Consider the following 18,835-nt stretch of genomic DNA (forward strand, 5'->3'; position numbering starts at 1 on the left):
CGGCAGCCAGCCGTGCCTGAGTGACCGAGCCCCAGGCCGAGAGGCCGGGGGCACCCCACCTCCAAAGTGGCCCGAGCGAGCCCCAGGCTCCAGGCCCCGAGGCCGCCAAGGAGTGAGCCAGTGTGTACCTGGACGCCCATCCCCGGACACAAAGAACCACCAACGCACCGACGTCTGAGGGAGTCCGCCACTGGCAGGGGAAGTGGTGGTGGGTGGAGATAGGCCTCCAAACCTCGCTCCGGCAGGCCGCAGAGAATGGGGGTGAGAGAAGACTCCAAACCTCCCTCCACCCGCTCATTGTAGTGTTGATGCATGTGTGTTCTAAGGTGCATTTAAAACCCAGGAGGGCATGGAGCTACCTGCCAGAGAGCAGCAGGTAAGCTCATGGTCCCTCCTGCTAGCCCTCAATGTCTACGTGTATTTAAAATTGAGAGGTGGGCAACGACGCCAGGGGTGGGGTGTATACCCTGATGGTAATTTGGATTCCATGTATCGTGCCCACCCCCAAGATCCTATATGTATGTGTAATGAGAGTGTGAGTAATGTGAATGTCTAAGTTGTGGGATAAAATTGAGGCAGAGGCAGCCAGAGGGGGACAGAGGGGGGGGGGGGGGGGGGGGGGTAGCCTCCTCTGCACCCTGGTGACATACCCCTACTCCAAGGTCCTGCATGTGTGGGTGGTTGTGGTGGAGCGGGAGGGGGGAGGCAGCTGGAGATGGGGAGGAGGGGAAGGGAGTGGCAGGTGACCCCCTCCCTGGGGCCAGCTCCCCCGCTGACCCCAGTAGGCACCCCCATACTCCGCGACCCGCCAGGGAAAGGGGGCCCAGGCCCATCCAGACCGGGGCCCAGTGCAGCAGCGCCTCCCGGCCCCACAGAGCCCGGGACAGTCCACCCAACCCCACCACAGAGAAAACTGCACCCACCCCACCATCCACTCATCTTCCAGACTACATAAGACAATAAACGCCCAGGCTGAGATCTTCCTCCACCTCTCCTGTATCTCCCCCTCCTGCAGAGAGAGTTCCTGAAGAGAGGAAAGCTCCTGCAAGATGTGACAATCTCCCCCACCAGTTGAAGAGCCCCCAGGTGGCTCGATGCACCGGCGGCACCCTGCTCCAGGGCTGGGTCCCCATGCACCCACCCGCCCACAACCCCGGCAACACACCAACCAGGACCCAAGCCCCCGAGGCCCGGCCTGGGCCCCAGCCCAGAGACGGAGCGTCCCCAGAACCTCACGCCCATCCCGGACCCACCCAGGGGCAGCCACGCTACCAGGTCAGTAACCCACGTCCGTCAGCACAGACCCTCCCCTAGCCCCGCTGCACGCAGCCACGTGGAAACAGTCACCCGAGAGCCAAAAGAGCCCCCAACCGGACATGACCGCTACCCCGGGTTGAGCCCCCCAAGGAAGATGCCTCCGGGGAACCCCCCGACGCCCTAAGCCTGTCCCTACCCCCACACCAATCACAACAGTGAAGGCGGGACCAAACTATGACCCCCCACCCCCACTAGGTGATGGAGCTGATCAAAGGAGCCCAGAGCAATTGATCTGATGTGGCGGCAGAGGCTGTATCAAGACTAATGTAATCTAATAGATAATTTCTATATTGGTTAGAATTAAGATTGTTTTTATTTTTCCAGTTCATGAGGACTGTTTTCTTGGCTATGCATAGGGCAGTGAAAACCATATGGGCTATATTCTTTTCTGAAGTGACATTATCTAAGCTGCCCAACAAACACACTAAGGGGGAAGTTGGAATGTTACATTTCAGAAACTTCGATAAGTCCTCACATATCTCGCGCCAAAACGTCTGAACTGGTGGACAGAACCAAAGAGCGTGGATATAATTGTCCGGTGAATTGGTTTGGCAGTGTGAGCTGTTGTTGGTAGACGTAAAGCCCATCTTGAACATCCGATGACCTGTATAGTGCACTCTATGTAATATTTTGTATTGAATTAATTGAAGACTGGGATTTCTAATTAGATGAAAGGTTTTTAAGCAAACCTGAGACCAGAAGTTTTGGTCTAAGTTAACTGATAAATCCGCTTCCCATTTTGCAATAGGAAGTGATATTGATTAGAAAGCATTCTGTATATTTTGGATAGTAATTTGGGGGGTTTTAAGAGTAAGAAATTGAACCACACTTGGTGGTGTTTGTAGTTCAACTTGACCCGGTTTAAATTTCTTTTTAACTATGGATTTAATTTGTTGATATTCTAAAAATCTTTTCTTGTTGATCCCATATTGTGTAACTAGTCCGTCAAATGAAATAAATTCTGTTCCTTCTAGTATATGTTCTAAATATTTGATTCCTTTACCACTCCAATCTGAAAAGTTTATCATATTATTGTTTTGTAATATGTGTTCCTGTACTTCCTGAACAAACAGAATGTATTTTCATGCATCTGTTCCCCTGTTTCTCTCACTGTCACTGTCTTCTAGGTAAATGGCATAGATATGCGGCAGGCCAGTCATGACGAAGCTATTGCCGTGCTACGGCTCACCACCCAGCGTGTCCAGCTGTGCGTCTTCAGGCACCAGGAATCCTACAGGGAGGAGGACCTGTGGGATGTGTTCAGCCTGGAGCTGAGGCCTCGTCCTGGAGAAGGACTGGGCTTCACTACTGTGGGGAAGAGGTACAGTCAGGATGCTTTTATCAAGTTAGAAACCTCCAACTTGGTATGTTCACAGCAGGTTTGAGCCTGTGTTATCTAACACTGTGCTTTCAAGTACAACAAAGACAAAATCAAATTTTGTTCAGAACCATCGTGTTCGCAACCTAGGTGATGTCACCTGCTGAAAGAGCCTGAAGTCTAAGAGGCTGATGAAGTTGTTAATATATCGGCTTCAAATATAACATATGGCAAGTGGGAGTACTCCTCCTCGCAACTTCTGAAGATGAGAAATAGGTTAAAAATAAATAAATGTGACTTTGTTAGTGAGTGATTAGTCTTGTTGCCTATTTTTACCACAATTTTATTCTTAATCAACTTTTGTTTGTAAGCTGTAGTTAGGCTGGTTAGTTAGTTTAAATTGCAGAATACCTGTTCCTTTTAAATATAATTCCGAAAATTATATTCTAAAAAAACAAAAAACCCTTTATAGACCCTAGTAGATTGACTGTTTTCATGGCAAACTCCTTTGACGTGTTCTGTAACTACTTCACAGATCTCTCCAGCATTCGATAATTACCATAAAGGTTAGATAGGGTCTCACTGCAAAGAAGTCGCAAGACGCATCATTTTCCAAAGAGCTCGGGTGCCAATTTTCTCGCAGCTTTATGTTTTTGCACAATCAGGTGTGACATTATGCAAAACAGCCGGTGCACAGGTCACATTATTTATAAGCCTGGGGCAGGCACAGCTTTTGACCTCTGTTTTCTTCCAACAGTAATGACACTGGCATCTTTGTGTCAGATATCATCAGAGGAGGTGTAGCAGATTCGGATGGCAGGTTGTTGCTAGGCGACCAGATTCTGTCAATCAATGGGGAAGACGTGCGTGCAGCATCACAGGAGCGTGCACACACGCTTCTGCAGGTCTGCCGTATTCACAGTTTATAAATAAATGAACATAGGTAGGCATTTTCATGGCCAGCGTCATTATGTGAGATGTGTCACTTTGCTCTCAGAGTTGCAGTGGAGGAGTCCACCTGGAGGTGGCTCGTTTTAAAGCCGGGGTGCAGTACACACTGCGGAGTCAGGTAAACTGTTTATCTTGCCTACGTATTTCTTTAGTGATATGATTCCTAGTGAAATTATAGTTCAGACTGTAGTTTGTAGGTCAACTATTGCGTTTATACACCTATTTTAACGATATTACTCTGTGAACGTAGGAGTACCTTAAGTTGTGTTTTATCCAGAGCGAAGACTCTGACTGCTCCACGCTTACACCCTCAAGTGTATGCGATGGTTCTTTTGGCCACCAGAGGGAGACAGATAACAAAATAGAGAGCTACAGTGAGTGTCAACTAAGTTCTCGAGTATCGTCTGAGTTACAATGTTGAGTCCAACAATTTGCTTTGAATGGAAAATATACTCTTGCATCTTTTTATCCATAGTTATGTGTCATTCTCTTCTGCAGCATTCAAAGACTCTGACATCAGAAAAGTGATAATAAAAAAGGTAAAACACTCTTATAGTAATAAAAGCATTGTCTTTTTGGACCCCATACTGTACTGGAGAAACTGAGTAGTGATAATTTAACTTATTTTTAGAAGTTACAAATTAGTATAAATTAGTTATATACTGAAAACAACCTGCTTCCTGACTGGATATCATGCTCCTGTAACGTTGGGTGTTTATTTTATGCTCGAATCTGCCATTTGGAAAGGTTGCAAATGTGTGTGTTTGTGTGTCTGTGCGCAATCACTCCAGGGTCCATACGACTCCTTGGGCATCAGCGTAGCTGGAGGAGTGGGCAGTCCCCATGGCAACCTTCCTCTTTTTATTGCTACCATGGATACCAATGGACTTGCTGCCAAAACACAGAAATTACAGGTGGGGAGTGACCATGTATATACACCAGTGCGTGCATGCATGTGTGTCTCATGTATGCTTCACATTGTGACTAGTCGAGTGTGGACTGGGCCTTAAATAAGGAAAATTGCACTTTCTTACTCTTACTGTGTCCCTTAGAGGCTGAAACATCTGCAAAAAGCTGTAAACTTAGACTCTCTGGTATGCATTGATGAATTTAAGGGAATCATAAAAAATAAGGTGAAGGAGGCACAAGATACCTTTTTCTTTAGAGGTGACTGTTGTTTTACTGTGTATTCTTCTGTAATCGCAGAGTGCAGGAGTCATTTAGAATCTGAAGAGGCCGTTTTTCCTGGTTAACTAAAGGTTACCAAAATGAACTTTTCCAACACTGAGACAAATATATGGACTGCCTTGACTGTGTTACATATTTATTGGAATAGAAGTCGATATTTTTACATCATTTTCTTCCTGAAATACATCTCATAAAACAAATATAAAGGTTGGAATAGATCGGGATGCAAGGGGCAGAGGACATAAATGTTTCTCCATGATCAAATTACAGACACATGTAACATAAAATGCATTTTAGACATAAATATTGAAAATGAAGTGACATACCAAAAGTAAACCTTTATGAAATCCTGAAGAAAAAAGATAGGGACAGAAAAGAAAAGGAGACTTTGTAGGCAAAAAGGAAAAGGGGGGATAGTGTTAAGTCTAGGACAAATGTGTGTTTGTGTTTGTGTGTGCATCATCTAGACGGGAGACAGGATCCTCAGTATCAATGATGTTTCCACTGAGGGAATGACTCATGTCCATGCTGAAGCCCTGCTCAAGAACACCACTGGAACCATCATTTTGCAGGTACTGTCACAGTGAGACATCCAGTAACTGATATGTAATGCCTGTAAAGGCAGTAAGTTTCTGTGTGATAACGTCAGCAGGTTTTAGTTCTGTTTTGTCAGAGAAACACAGAAATGGTTCACAGCCAGCTCCCCGTAGGGCTTTTTATCTTCTTCCATATTTCCCCAAGACATAATTTTACATACAGACAACTAAAAAAAAAAAGAAGTCTTTAACAAAAAGGAGGCCCTTCATTATCAGCATTTTGCACAGTCAGTGTATGTTAATTTCAAGACAACAGTGTTTATGACATTGATTTCACACCTCTAAAAAGACTTCTGCTGTAAGGGAAAAAACTATATTTGTGTCTATGGAAGCGCATGTCGCTTGTTTTTGGCAAGTATTTTGTGTTTAAAATAAACATCAAAAGGTTTTAGACTTGTATCACTCCTACTCTGGTAATATTTGGATGGGCATAAGACCGCTGTTGCATTAATAAGATATTTGATCATTGTCCAACTATAGAAATATTAACTTTTTGCAGAAATCCTGATTAATCTGTTGTTAGCACAACTTCTTCTGGATAAATTTGCAATGCATCAGTTTTGCAGATTTGTTTGAGAAGCTTGTATTTTTTGTAGACATGTACTATACACTAGCTCAAATGTTACACGTGTTCTGTTATAATGACTTCTCCTGTGTTGGTTTCATTGTTCTTTCATTGTCTTTTATTGAAGTGAAACTGGCACCTCATGTAGAGTGGTCTGCCAGATTGCCTACTCAGCACAAATAGGCATTTTCAAAGTGATGCTCTGCATACTCCTAAAAGAAAGCTGTGAAGAAAAGCACTCCTGTCTTGCTGATGTCAGTCAGGAGAAACTCACTGTTCTCCAGAGTAATCGCATAAAATAATGAGATATATTTTTAATTACATGTTACTGTCACTATTTGTAGATGTTTTGCTATTCCTTGGATTCAGGCTGTCCTGTCCTGCTTGGATTCAGGCTGTCCTGGTCTCTTCGTGTAGTCCTAAATGGCTAAAACCTTTACACTTTGCACTCATAACATGCTGTTTGTGTGAATCTATGATTGTCTAGGTGGCAGCAGCTTCTCAGGGATGCAGCACACAGAGTAACAGCGATGTGCGCGCATGGTCATTAGGCCAGCCGAGCAGCCTGCCCTGCTTTCACAACAGCCTCTGGTAAGAAGTGGTTCAGCTAACAGTGTCATTTCGTTGTTCTTCTCTCCACTTTAATTAATGAATAAAGACAAAAGCAGGCCTCAAACTTTACTAAACAGTTGGTGCAACACTTGTTTTTAAATGCATGCACATCGGTGCGCTCAGAAGCCAACATCCATTGTTTCGCATCGTATTCTTTACAGCGCTCGCATGTATAAGACCATCACTCTGGAGAGAGGCTCCTCAGGTCTCGGCTTCAGCATTGTAGGAGGTTTTGGCAGCCCTCACGGAGACCTGCCTATCTACATCAAAACTGTCTTTGACAAGGTGAGAAAGCATCTGCCAGGTCTCCTTTTGTTGTGAAAACCAAAGAGTTTTAATGTTGGGAAAGACAGTTTAGCAGCAGTCTGTATGTCACTCACTGAGTCACTCCCTCACATCTTCTCATAGCGTTTTCTCTGTTCAAAACAAAACTTTCTCCAATCATCAGCAATTCGGGTAAAAAAGCAGGCAGCAGGCAGTTTCACCGTGTGTGGTTTTACTTTATATGCGTTGTTGTTTTGTGACTACCTATGTAAGCCACATAAGAGACAGAGATTCTTGTGTGGTTTTAAGTTATAGTGCCTTTTTTGTAATTCAACACCAAAAATAGCAATTTGTCCCTAACGGCAATGCTCAATGTAAGAAACAAAGCAAAAAGGCCACAGTTATAACTTGTTAAATAGCTTTTGTTTTGTAACAGGTGGTAAACTCTTAGTGCCATGCTCTAGTAAACTGCATTATGTCAGTTTTTGCATGATTGCTTTCCTTTGTTTTGTTTCTTGATTCTATTTCTGAGCATCTGTTGCGACCAATTCCTTTGTGATCATTACAAACATTCATTTAACCTCACATTCATTCTTTTCTCCTAACATATGTGTTGCCATATTAGCGTTTAAAAGCTCTTGTTGACTTTGTACTTCAGGGTGCAGCCATTGAGGATGGCAGGCTGAAACGTGGCGATCAGATAATTGCTGTTAATGGACACTGCCTGGAAGGTGTGACCCACGCTGAAGCTGTGGACATTCTGAAAAAGACCAAAGGAACTGTCGTCCTCACCGTGCTCTCATGAGACAACTGCCCACTGTACCTCAATTTAATGACATCTTCCTAAAACAGCTCTGGAGGGCTGTGGTTGTTTCCTATAAAGCTGTAGAGTGATTCTCCTCTTGTAGAGGGCACTCTACATGTCAAAACAATACATATAATTATAAGAAGAGTCTTTATTTTAAGTCTAAATTAAATTGCATTTAATTTGTGAACTCTACCTCCAACTGCAAACACAGCTTTGTTGTATTTACACTCAGTATTTAAAAATATAGCAGAGCATGTCCAGTTAAATCCAGTTAAGGAGCCGGGTATTGGGTTCGCCAAGGCCTCCATCTTGGGCTTTGGGGATTGGATGCCTGAGTCCAGTCTGAGTCCCTTCAGAATGACCACTAAGCTCAGTCATTCTGGAGGGACTCAGAGTAGAGATGCTACTCCTCCAGCCCAGAAGGCCTAGAATGCCATCTAGGTGGGGCTTTTTGTGGCACGTCTAACTGGCAGGAGACCCCCAGGGTGGACGCAGGACACACTAGAGAGATTTTATGCCTCAGGTGGCTTAGGAAAGCCCCAGCAAGAGCTGGAGAAGGAAATAGCTGAGGAGCACCTGAGACCCTGACCCAGATGAGTGGAAGAAAATGGTTGGATGGATAGTTTAGCATTGTTGTGCATTATTTTTCATGTAAACACACTCATCAATACGTTACGTGTTCATACTGATATATATAATTGAAGCCTCAATTGACGGCAGCCTAGTGCTGGATTTTGATTATTACTTTAACAAACAAACAACTCCCAAGACTCAAAATATGCCAACTGCTTCTGCCAATCTTTTGTATGGCAATAGGATGTCTGCTTTGAAAGACTGTTGTACTTTTCTTTTCATTGTTGTGTTCGAATAATTAAAAATGTGTCATGATTTCATGAATATTGAATGTCTTAAGTGGCATGTTGATAATTAGCAATGATAACCACCTTATGTTAAACGGGACAGAGAATAGGAAAAAATGCATTTTGCTGCATCTGTTAGAAGCAGCTGCTGAGTATCGACTGTTATTTACCAGTGTAGTATTAATCAGTGTTTTCATAGTCTTCAACTTTAGCAGCTGTTTTTTTTTAGGACTTGATTTTTGATGTTAATAGTTCAGTGTGAAATTAGACACCGTCTCCGTTTTATATAAATTTATTTACCTGACTTCACACGGCTGTGATACTTATGTTTTTGTCGCTGTAATTAATTTCATTAATATAAGAAGTCACTTCACACTTACACACATGGATGCACACACTCGTTTTCATATCTTAGTGAGGACATCTAATTGACATAATGTTTTCCCCAGCTGCTTACCCTAACCCTTACCATCATTTGTATTTGTCCTCACAAAGATATATAAACATGGTGCACACGCACTGGTATTGTGTAACCAAATGTTCTGTAAGTGATCTTATTAAATGTTATTTGTTAAAATTTTGTATCCAAAACCTTTTGAAGTTCAGGACCTTGTGTTTCTGTTTTTCTTACCTTCTGATTTATCTCCGGATGCAATGTGTCAGTGAAAGAGACGTTTTATGTTATGAGGGGTTTTTTTCATCTTTTTTATTAATGAATATCAACAGTTATATTTTGTGATTTCTCTCACCGAGTAGGATAAACCTTTTTTTCTTTTTTTTTTCAGTTTTCAAATTTCACACATGCACACCACACACCAGTATCTGAGAAAAGCTCTGAACTGTTTAACAAGGACAACTGAGCTGAAAGTCACATTTTTAATGGATAGAAGAAGCAAGAGTCTTCTTTTCTTTTTTCTTTATTTTATGTTATTTTTTTGCATATTTTTTGCATGTTTCCAAACCAGTGAACTGAATTTCGCCTTGGAGGTGTTTTCCTGTAGCGGTTATGCTCTATGTCTTTATCCCTCTCTCGCACTTTTTCTCCACCTTTGTCTGCCATGAGTACGTATGCGGCATCACTCACGTTTAGTCAAGGTGACAGGATGAAGTGCGTGTCGTGCTTGGAATGACAGGCAGCTCTGAATTACGGAGGAGTCGTGAGGAGAGGAGAGAAGAAGGGGGATGAGCTAGATTAGAGAAAAGGCAACATTTTATAGAAGGCGGAGAAGATCAGTCTAAAGTTTGGACAAAGACGTTTTAAACCTGAGGTCCGACAATCACAGAGGAAGAGGAAACCTGTGACTTTTTTTAAAGGAAAATCCTCAGTACTTTCACTTTAATTACCAGAGTTACTGGTGACAACTTGATAAACAATACATTTGCACACAAATGTCTCATTTAGGAAATAGGAGGCATCTAGGGAGATCCTGTCTGGAGCCTCGGCATTAATCAAAGCCATCTGTTCACATTGCAAGCTTTATTGAAACCCAGCCATCGCGGTCTGCTTTATCCTTCTCCAGATGAACAATTGCTTCCCTGCTGGCCCAAGGAGAAATGGAGAAACGGTGTAATGCTTTTTTTTCCTTTTTTTTTGCATTTCACTTGGATCTTTGCTATAATATAAGAATGATAAACATCATATTTGGTATTTTTTTCACATCCACAAACATTTGACCCCTGTGGATTTCCAGTTTCATACAAATAACTGACAGGGAAGCAGATGAAATTACATCTATTTTTTCTTCTTTTTTCTTTAAGAGGAAGCAAAAGGACTTATCTGCCGTTTTTGTTGTTGTTGTTGTTGTTGTTTTTCAAAACCAGCCTCAAATTTCATGACAAACATTTTTAAGGGGAAGAGCTCCAGCCACAGGGAACAGGACTTTTTTTCCTACCCTTAGTCATACACCATGTAGCACAGTAACTTCTTTGGCTGCAGAAACTGCTATGCATTTTTTCTGCAGATGACTTTCATGAGAGCATGCTTGAAAGGCACTAATGAGCCTCTCTCTCTGGAGGATAGCAGTGGCCAAATGATTGTTCTATGTGTGACTGTCACATCGATCCATATTCATAAACATAGGGGACCGTGTCTTTTTGCTGTCAGTGTAACCTGGTGATACAGAAAGTACAGCCAACGGGTCCAAAAAGTCTTCTTCTCCATCCTTTCCCATGAGGTCCTTTTTCAAGATATCAGCATGCACTGCAAAAATATCCTTTGAAATTCACTCCAGTCAGTGCTGAGTGTTAAAATCTTGATTCCCATAAAGCAAAATGTCCCAAAATATCCCAAAAGGAAGAGTTAGGTGCCACTAAGTCCACGTCATTCCCATTAAATGAGCGAATGAGCAGGGCTGAGTTGGCATTTGGCACACAGACACAAAAAAGCGTGCACGGTGGTGTGGCTTATATTCAGTGACATAGCCTAGCAAGAAATAGTTAGACCTAATCATGAAACAGCAGGCAAACACTGGATGACGTCATCCGATTATGAGTTTGAAAACCGACCGAACAATGCTAATTAATTAATTAGTTAGTTAATTTTACATACGGATGTTAAAATACAAGGGTTTCCTCTACATATCATATCTACACACACCTGTACTACAGAAAGAAAGTAAATTTCAAGTGATGAAAGTTCCGTAGTCTACTGTGTAGTTTTTACAGAAATCTTTTTAACGCTTATTCAATAAACCACTGAATTTCTCACGGTTCACAAAAGCTTATTTCTGAAAATTTTTTAGATACTCTGAATAAAAAAAACATGTCCGTTTTTAAATGTCCGTTGATCACCCTCGGCTTAAAAATCTTCAAATTTGGGGACACTGTGGTTAAGTAAGTGTTTGTTTTGGGATGGGGAGTTTCTGCTGAAAATGCAGCTTCACATCAAAAAGATCAGACAGCATCTCCACCCTCCACCTCCATGACGCCCTTGCTGTAGGTACGAGCTTGAAGACTTGCTGTAAGCCTCCAAAGTTGCAACGTAGGATCATAAATTGTGCATACTGTGCGCCTTCGTGGTAATTAGGCATGCAGTGACAGGTGGCCGCCTTTTGTGACAGACAGGACAGGATTATTTATTTATTCAAGGCAAACGATATTATGTATGTAAAACTATCACACACACCCAAAAAAGCCACAGTTATAAAAATTAAAAGTAATAAATCTGCGCCAAAAGGGCAAACTAGTCTTACAACTCGAGGGTACTCGACCGCTGCTTTGTTTTTTTTAATAGCTTATAGGTGTGGACAGTGTAGCAGTTTTATGGTGTCATGGAGATTTAAAATTCCACGGTGCGCTTAAAGTCATATTAAGTTTTGTCTTTGATATTCCCTACATGCAGTTTAAAAAATTAGGATACGAGTGTAAATGAAGAAAAAAAAAAAACGATTTCCTCCTTTCGCAGTAATCCTTTAGATCCACTTGAGGGCGGTACATCTGCTGTTTTGAACACATGGAAATTTGCATGGGCTTGATTTGAGAAGTAACATTACGTCTAAGTGGTGTGATTTGCCAGTTGGCCTGAGGCTTGAGACAAGCAAATTTATGCCTGCGGCAAAAAAGGCCTGTGGTGTTTTCATAAAATACTGCTTGTTCACACAAAAACAGAGTGAGTTAAAAGTTTAAAAAAATGAAAAGGAATAGAAGCATATTCCTATAGAAAGACATCATTTCATCTGCACGGATAAACTTATATTTGTCAGCTGAAAATGGGCAGCGAGGTGGAGTCACTAAATAGTGTAGCTCTGACATGTAGCTTTGGAAGGTTCAGTCCCAGTAGCTGCTCCTATGCTTGCTGTGTACTTATCTGAGCACTGGATATCAGCTCTTGCAGTTATTATAATCTTGGCTGCAGTCTGAAAATCTACTGGATGTGCTCAACAAAAGATCCGCCAGACCCTCTCCGCTTTTCAATTCATAAATGCAGACACACAATTATGCCTGGGCTCAAAACCAGTTCACCTTTATTAGAAGAAATGGAGGAATAATTAAAAAAAGGAAAACAAGGCAAATTTATGTATGTAAATGTTGGGTCCTCTCAAGATGATCAAAAATGTTAGACAACGGACTGTGATTTGTCCAGCCTGCGGTCTTCCTCTGAGTAGCGTCGGTAAATTTCTGCCAACAGCGGCTCCAGGGCCTCGGCAGAGCTGTAAGAGTGAGAACGCATGGCGCAGGCTATGACGATACCAACCACCACCACAACCAGCACTGCAGCAATAACGGCTACGCTGATGATCTCAGAGAGAGTGAAGGTACGAGCTATGAGGGAAAAGAGCGGACGGTTATGAGCAATTCCTGGATTTTGTGGATCTGCACATGCTTACACGTTCTCTGCTTCTCACCCGGCCACTGGACCTCATATGAGTATCCCAGGTTTTCTGGGGCAGGCACAAACATCTCAGCATTGGTGACAGGCGGCCAGAAAGGAACCATGTTGAACCTGCGGTTGTGTCCAATGGGAGCGTTCTCATCGGGGTAAACAGTGTCACCTGAGAGAGTGAAGAATATGTCAATCCATCCATTCATTCTCCAAAGTGAATTTTGTTGTTTGAATATTCGCAAAGGTGTACCCGGTTGATGCCTGCGGAGCCACTCGTCAAAGACTGCATCGGTAAAGGTGTGAAGCAAGACAAAGATGGGATCATTGGGCGACAGGTGAGTCTGTCCACCCGTCCCGTTGAGGAAGAGGTGGGCCAGATTGTGAAGACTGCGGATCACTGGGTCGTACATCCCCTGGGGGGCGCTGTAGCCTTGAAATTATGGAACAAAAAAGGAGAGAAAAAAGGAAAACGTTTAATGAAGACTCTGATTGACCAAAATTAGGAACAACAAATGTTGTGTTGGAGCTAACCATATGTGCATGTGGGTGGAGGATTGAGTGAGTGTTTTTCTGGCTTTGTGTTTCATCTATACACTCACACAGTATTCAGCAGCTTTATTTTCTGAGCTGAGCCCAAGTGAAACTGAATATTTCCTTGGATTGGGTTGATGGGAGAATGCTAAATCTCAACTACTGCTTTGGCTCTAACCTATGAGTCATGTTGAATGTGGATCACCTTCGATGGTGTTCCTGAAGCTCTCGGAGGAGGTGGAGTAGTAAGGAGGGGTATCAAAGGTGTTGATCTCCAGACAGTCCAGCACATCTTTGGGCTCCGGCAGCCTCTGCACCATGGGCCGCGCCACGTTGCCTGCTGGGTTCCTCCTGATGGGACTGCTCTCTGTGCCTTGGAGATGAAGAAAGGACTCAATAAAACTAGGTTGAGTGAAATATAATTAGTTTAAAATAATAAAGATAACTTCTGATTACTGGCACACTAAGACCTAAGATCAGGCACAAGCCAGAGGTCCCTACAGATATGGATTGATTGAAAATGTATTATTTAACCACCTTCTAACTCTGTGTGGGAGACTCTACTAGTTTGATCAGCCTTAAACATGACAGGATGGCAGTTTTCTTTTTTAATTATTCAATAAAAGTCAACAGTAGTGAGTGGGAGCTTTGTGACTGAACAGAAGTTTTTTTTTTTCTTTTTTTGTCTCTCTTGCATGTATGATGTCTTTCTCTTTTTTCAGGCTTTCTCTCCTACACACAAGCACATAAACAGAAGGCTACATAACCGAGTTGTCTGTCTGTTTGAAGATTATTCCCTCAGATCAAAGGAACCAGTAGACTGTTAGATTCCTGTCTTCAACAAGCGCATGCACAAATGAGGCAACCCCCTTAACCCAGTTAAGGAGATGTTGCTTGTTGACGCAGGAAATACCAGGCCTGTCATGACTCTCTGGGGGGAATAACAAGATAGATCACTCACATGTTGGCCACTCACGTGTTCAACCTGTTACCAAACACTTTTTTTTCTTATGACCTCTTTTTATAAGTTTGTTGTTGAGGCTCCACGGGGAAAGATGATTGCCTATTCCGAATGAAAACCAAATCCTTTATAAATTAGGTGCATTTGAACACTGAAAGAAAGGTAGTGAATTAGGCTTGTAATCTGGTGCCAGTACGGAATGAGAGCCAATCCCTGCAAATCTGATCACCTAAAGTCTAGGTTACGCAGCGTTATCTTAATACTGAATAACAATTCTCTTATTCTAGGTTAAATCTTGTGACCAATCAGGAATTAACACTGAAAAACTAGGCTGATTGAATAAAAACAAAAAAATCTTTCAAACCGCAGTATTTAGAGATGCAGTGTGTAGTACTCCAGTTACACACGGCAACAGAAAAGGCGATGTTTAACAACTAGAGCAGTTTCAAACAAACTGAAGTAATAGCGAGCAATATCGAATTTAGCACAACAGCTGTGAGCTATTATTTATAGCAGCCTATGTTCTACATGCTCTCTTTATGAGCTCTTTGCCCTCTTTTCTGATGCAGCTGAGACGATGCTGTATGTCAGCAGCGCTCGGCTGCACGGCGAGGTATAGTGTGTGTTTCCGTGACTGTCTTTACTGTTGCAGATGGTGCCCAGAGTGTCGTAGTCATCCACACTCTCGCAGATGACCCTCCACTGTGAGAACACAGAGTTGGGGCTGATGGAGCTCATATCAAATGTGCTCCTGGCTCCCAGCAGGTCATCTGTGCAGATGTCGCATTCGCTGCCTCCAATGGCGAAGTTCCAGTAGGGCAGGGCAAAGGTGGGGTTGCCCAGCATGTCCTGTGAAGATCGAACAGGGGAAGGAGGCAGGTGTTCAGGGAAGGACTGTCTGTAAACAAACTGCTTTCTTGAATTGTTTATTAGAAAAATATGCAGGTTGGTCCTTTTTCTTTTTGTCCTTTATGCGCCCTATTTTTTTGTCCCCTTCCTATATATTCCTGCTTTTGTTTTGCCTTTTTTATTTCCTCCTTGCATTAACCCATTCTCCTTCCGGCTAGCTTTTCACTCAGTGTCAGATCTTTTATTTTTCCATCACCACTCCTCCTATCCTAACCTCCTCATCCATTTCTTTATCAGCCCAGAAGCTTGCTGTCTCTCCTCTTTTCCACTACCACCCCTCTTTCTCCCTGCCTTCTCTCTGCTCACCTGCATGTCTCTCTCCAGTTGCAGCAGATGAAAACGATGCCAGGTGACAAAACCTGGGCCCTCGTGGGAGAAGTCTACACCTCCAAAGCTGGTCTGGCCTGGCCCCAGGTACGTCTTACTGACAGAGTAGTAGTGACTCCAAACAAAGTAATTATAAATGGTGATGTTCTCAAACTGTGGGGTGTTGCCATCAGGCCCAAACAACTCCTGGTACCTAAAGATAAAGGATGAATGTCACGTTGTATTTTTTCCTCCACATTGCCCTGCCTGAATCCTCCAAATTCACCCTGATTGATTTGAAGTAAGAGAATGCGTGGCCTTAGATGAACTATGCATGTGTTAAATGCTCTGCTGTTGCATAAAGCTTTGTAATCTTAGTAGCTCTACAAAGTGTTTTTCACAATTTTGTTTTCACTGATCCATTCAAACACGGCTTCAGAACTTGGGGATGGTACTGGTGAATAACTCACTAATGGATATATAGATATTAATACATATTTTATTCTCTGTAGCTGCAATGCATTATGTGGCATGTAACTAAGAATCTTGAGCATGACCATTAATAACAAGGGGAATTTTAATTGTCTGATCCAGAGGTTAAGAGATTTTCTTTGAGCTGCAGTCAAGAATGGCTTCAAAAATTAACCAATTGCAGTCCTCAGCTGATTTAGAAGGAGGTTATTCACAGATTCAGAAGACTGTAATTCCCTTTACTCGTGCCAAAAGTAATCATTTGCTCAACTTTCTACAGCTTTTAAAGAAAGCTGCCATGAGAAATCCTCTGATTTTACAAATAATTTCAAAAACACAGCATGTGGCTCAGCCACAGATACTGCACATATATTTCTTTCAACCGACTCAGCTGAGTCTGAGCGTGCAGGTCCTTGGGCAAAACATACTGTGTTTAGAATCACTGTTGACCAGAGAATTACAAGGTAAAAATCAACCCTTTAAAATCATCTAATTGTATTCAGCTTGATTATCATGTTATTTTTTCAATATACCGTCTTGTACAGATGACGAGGTCAGGGTGGACAGTCCTCTTAGCTTGATCCAGAGCATTTACAAACGCCTGCTTCTCAGCTGTGCTCATCTGCATGATGTTTCTCCTTACTGGGGAGAAGTTAATGGGGTGAAGAGAGAGAATGAAGTGTTGTTAAAGTGTGGGGGAAACGAAGGAAGAGTAGAGAAAAGAAAGTGCTATTAAAAATTAACACTTTTTTCCTGCTCCTAGCAATAAATGCTGCCTTCATTCCCCAGGCTGATGTAGACCTGTGAAATCTTGAAGGACACGGTAGAAGATAGAAATTTTAAGTCGTCGTGAATTTTTAGGTCGTAAAAAAGCATCTGCTCTCTTACCCACAGAGATCCTCTGATCACAGTTTGGTCCAGTTAGCCCGTGTCTGCATCGCCCACAGTTGTAGCCGGTGAAATTCCCATTACACCGGCAAGTGCGATTGAAGAATCTCAGCGGCCACCTCTCTCTGTCATCGCGCCCGGCATAAGGGTACTGAGGTCCATGGCGCCGACTGTCAGCCTCAATGGTCACACACTGGCCTCTTCCTGTGCTGGAGCCACACTCGTCTCCTGCTACCCCTGCAGGGGATGGGCAGCACTGGCCGCTCTGCAGCCCCTCAGGAGTGACACACTCCCTCGGGAACTGGGCCAAGGTGAGCGTGGCACACAAGGTCCCCACCAAACCCACACTCCACAAGCTGATAAAGTAGAGAATGAGGTGAAGTAAGGAGTTTTTTAGGGCCATGCAGTAATTTAGATGTGAGAACAAGGTTGGAACAAAGTGCGTGGAAATCTTTTACATGTTGAGAATTGCTGTTATACAGGCCTCCTTCTTTTTGAAAGGACTTGTCTTGTTCACGGTTGTGAAGGACCAGTGACCGTCCCAGAACACATTTAGCAAGATGAAGATTAAAAAAAAAACATCCCCACATACACGCCACATCCACTGAAATTAAGCTCTAGAACAACTTACTCAGTACGTGTTCTCTTGTTAAAGCCAATTGTCTTAACATTATTCCAAAACTTCAGTTCTTACACATCCCTGCAGGCAGCACAAGTCATTATTTATAATTCACAAAGCCATTAGCTTTCAACTCTTACAAGTTCAGAAATGCTTTCAACAATAGACAGCAGGCAATGATTTGCTTGAACCTTTTTTCTTTTTTCTTCCTTTTTTTTGCAGTTAGATTTGCATGCCTTTTGTGCCTTTTGAAGTTTGTTGATTAGAAATGAATGAAGGAGTGGCTAATAATTTGTAATTATTATGAGCAATTATTTAACAACAAAACAGCACCTAAGAAATGTTACCAATATAAAAGGGGGAATAGCTCCACATGTTTGAGCATATTACAAATATTTGAATGCACGACTTAACTAGTCGGCATCACCTGCTGGGTTCTGTGAAAATCTGCTCTGTAACATCATATGAGACAAAACTTCACTTCATCTGTAAAGATGTAGCGCATTAGTCCAATATGCACTTTTAATTTGTAAAGGCGCTAAAGCAGTCAGTCATACCGCCGAGTTGTATGACTTTTTGGATTCTACAGTTCATTTGGTGAAAAAGGAATCAGTATCATTTGTTCCCCTACCTCTGACTGTACATGCTGCTCCTCTGTTTGCAGAACTGAAGTCCCCCCCAAGAATCAGCCCGTTGCCCTTCTCTGTCTTAAATAGCTATTGAGCACATGAGCAGGCCTTTGTGGAGCTTGTGCAAGGAGAAACACACACACACACACACACATACCGTACACACGTGTACACTTGAGGGTACTTGAGTTTTTTCAAAAACTCATTCATGAACCTTGTGATCATGGACCAAATGACGCCAGACTGTGGATACTCACACAAATATTTGATGACATTCATGCTGAAGTCTTACAAGAGAAAATTTCTGGGGTTTTAGCCAAGTTCTACATTTATGTAAATCATGTACGTAAGTAGAAGTTAGTTCCATAATTTTGTTTTGTTTTTGTTTGTTTTCACTTTGTTTCTGTACACTCCAAAAGACGATTTTCAAATTAAGCAATCAAGACGTGATTGAGTACAGACTGTTAGCTTTAATTCCAGCAGTTTTACAGTATTTTTACACTAGCACTTTAGGAGATGCAGCAAATTTTATGCACAGTCCCTCGTTTTCAAAGGCTTAAAAATAATTGGACAATTGACTGACAAGCGGTTTCATGGTGACACGAGGCCTGGTCGCTTGTTGTTATTTCATGATAAATGAAGCAAACATAATATCTGAAGTTGATTCAAAGTCCTAAGTTTGTATTTTTGTCACTTTTCTCTGTAGACAAGGAGGTACTTA

At 42.4% G+C, this 18,835-nt stretch overlaps 2 protein-coding genes across 2 annotated transcripts in view; one reads left to right on the forward strand and one right to left on the reverse strand.

Annotated features, from left to right (window-relative positions):
• Positions 1–9,055, forward strand: part of LOC146668172 (multiple PDZ domain protein) — a 45,673-nt gene extending 36,618 nt beyond the window's left edge. The window contains exons 34-43 of the mRNA XM_085408610.1: positions 2,445–2,638; positions 3,393–3,540; positions 3,633–3,704; positions 3,837–3,960; positions 4,085–4,125; positions 4,378–4,500; positions 5,242–5,346; positions 6,423–6,526; positions 6,709–6,832; positions 7,470–9,055. Coding sequence (XP_085264736.1) covers positions 2,445–2,638; positions 3,393–3,540; positions 3,633–3,704; positions 3,837–3,960; positions 4,085–4,125; positions 4,378–4,500; positions 5,242–5,346; positions 6,423–6,526; positions 6,709–6,832; positions 7,470–7,616 — 1,182 coding nt within the window. The 3' untranslated portion in view covers positions 7,617–9,055. The remainder of the gene's footprint in view (positions 1–2,444; positions 2,639–3,392; positions 3,541–3,632; positions 3,705–3,836; positions 3,961–4,084; positions 4,126–4,377; positions 4,501–5,241; positions 5,347–6,422; positions 6,527–6,708; positions 6,833–7,469) is intronic.
• Positions 9,056–12,412: 3,357 nt separating this feature from the next.
• Positions 12,413–18,247, reverse strand: tyrp1b (tyrosinase-related protein 1b). Its single transcript, XM_085410018.1, has 9 exons — positions 18,117–18,247; positions 16,867–17,222; positions 16,512–16,620; positions 15,508–15,721; positions 14,937–15,141; positions 13,537–13,704; positions 13,051–13,230; positions 12,823–12,969; positions 12,413–12,739 (listed from the first exon to the last, which is right to left on the reverse strand). Exons 1-9 carry the CDS (start codon positions 18,128–18,130, stop codon positions 12,534–12,536), a joined length of 1,599 nt encoding a protein of 532 aa, XP_085266144.1. The 5' UTR covers positions 18,131–18,247; the 3' UTR covers positions 12,413–12,533.
• Between the last annotated feature and the right edge of the window lie 588 nt (positions 18,248–18,835).

Source organism: Rhamphochromis longiceps, linkage group LG6 (genome assembly GCF_057381845.1).
Source record: "Rhamphochromis longiceps isolate RC_006_pf linkage group LG6, R_longiceps_female_GT1.1, whole genome shotgun sequence".
NCBI lineage: Eukaryota > Metazoa > Chordata > Actinopteri > Cichliformes > Cichlidae > Rhamphochromis > Rhamphochromis longiceps.

Excerpts from the sequence above, each read along its gene's own strand:
- tyrp1b (XM_085410018.1), bottom strand. Across the intron at positions 13,231-13,536 it reads CTTCAGGAACACCATCGAAG|GCTACAGCGCCCCCCAGGGG; the intron begins GTGATCCACATT and ends CATAATTTCAAG. Across the intron at positions 12,740-12,822 it reads ATATGAGGTCCAGTGGCCGG|CTCGTACCTTCACTCTCTCT; the intron begins GTGAGAAGCAGA and ends TTTCCCTCATAG.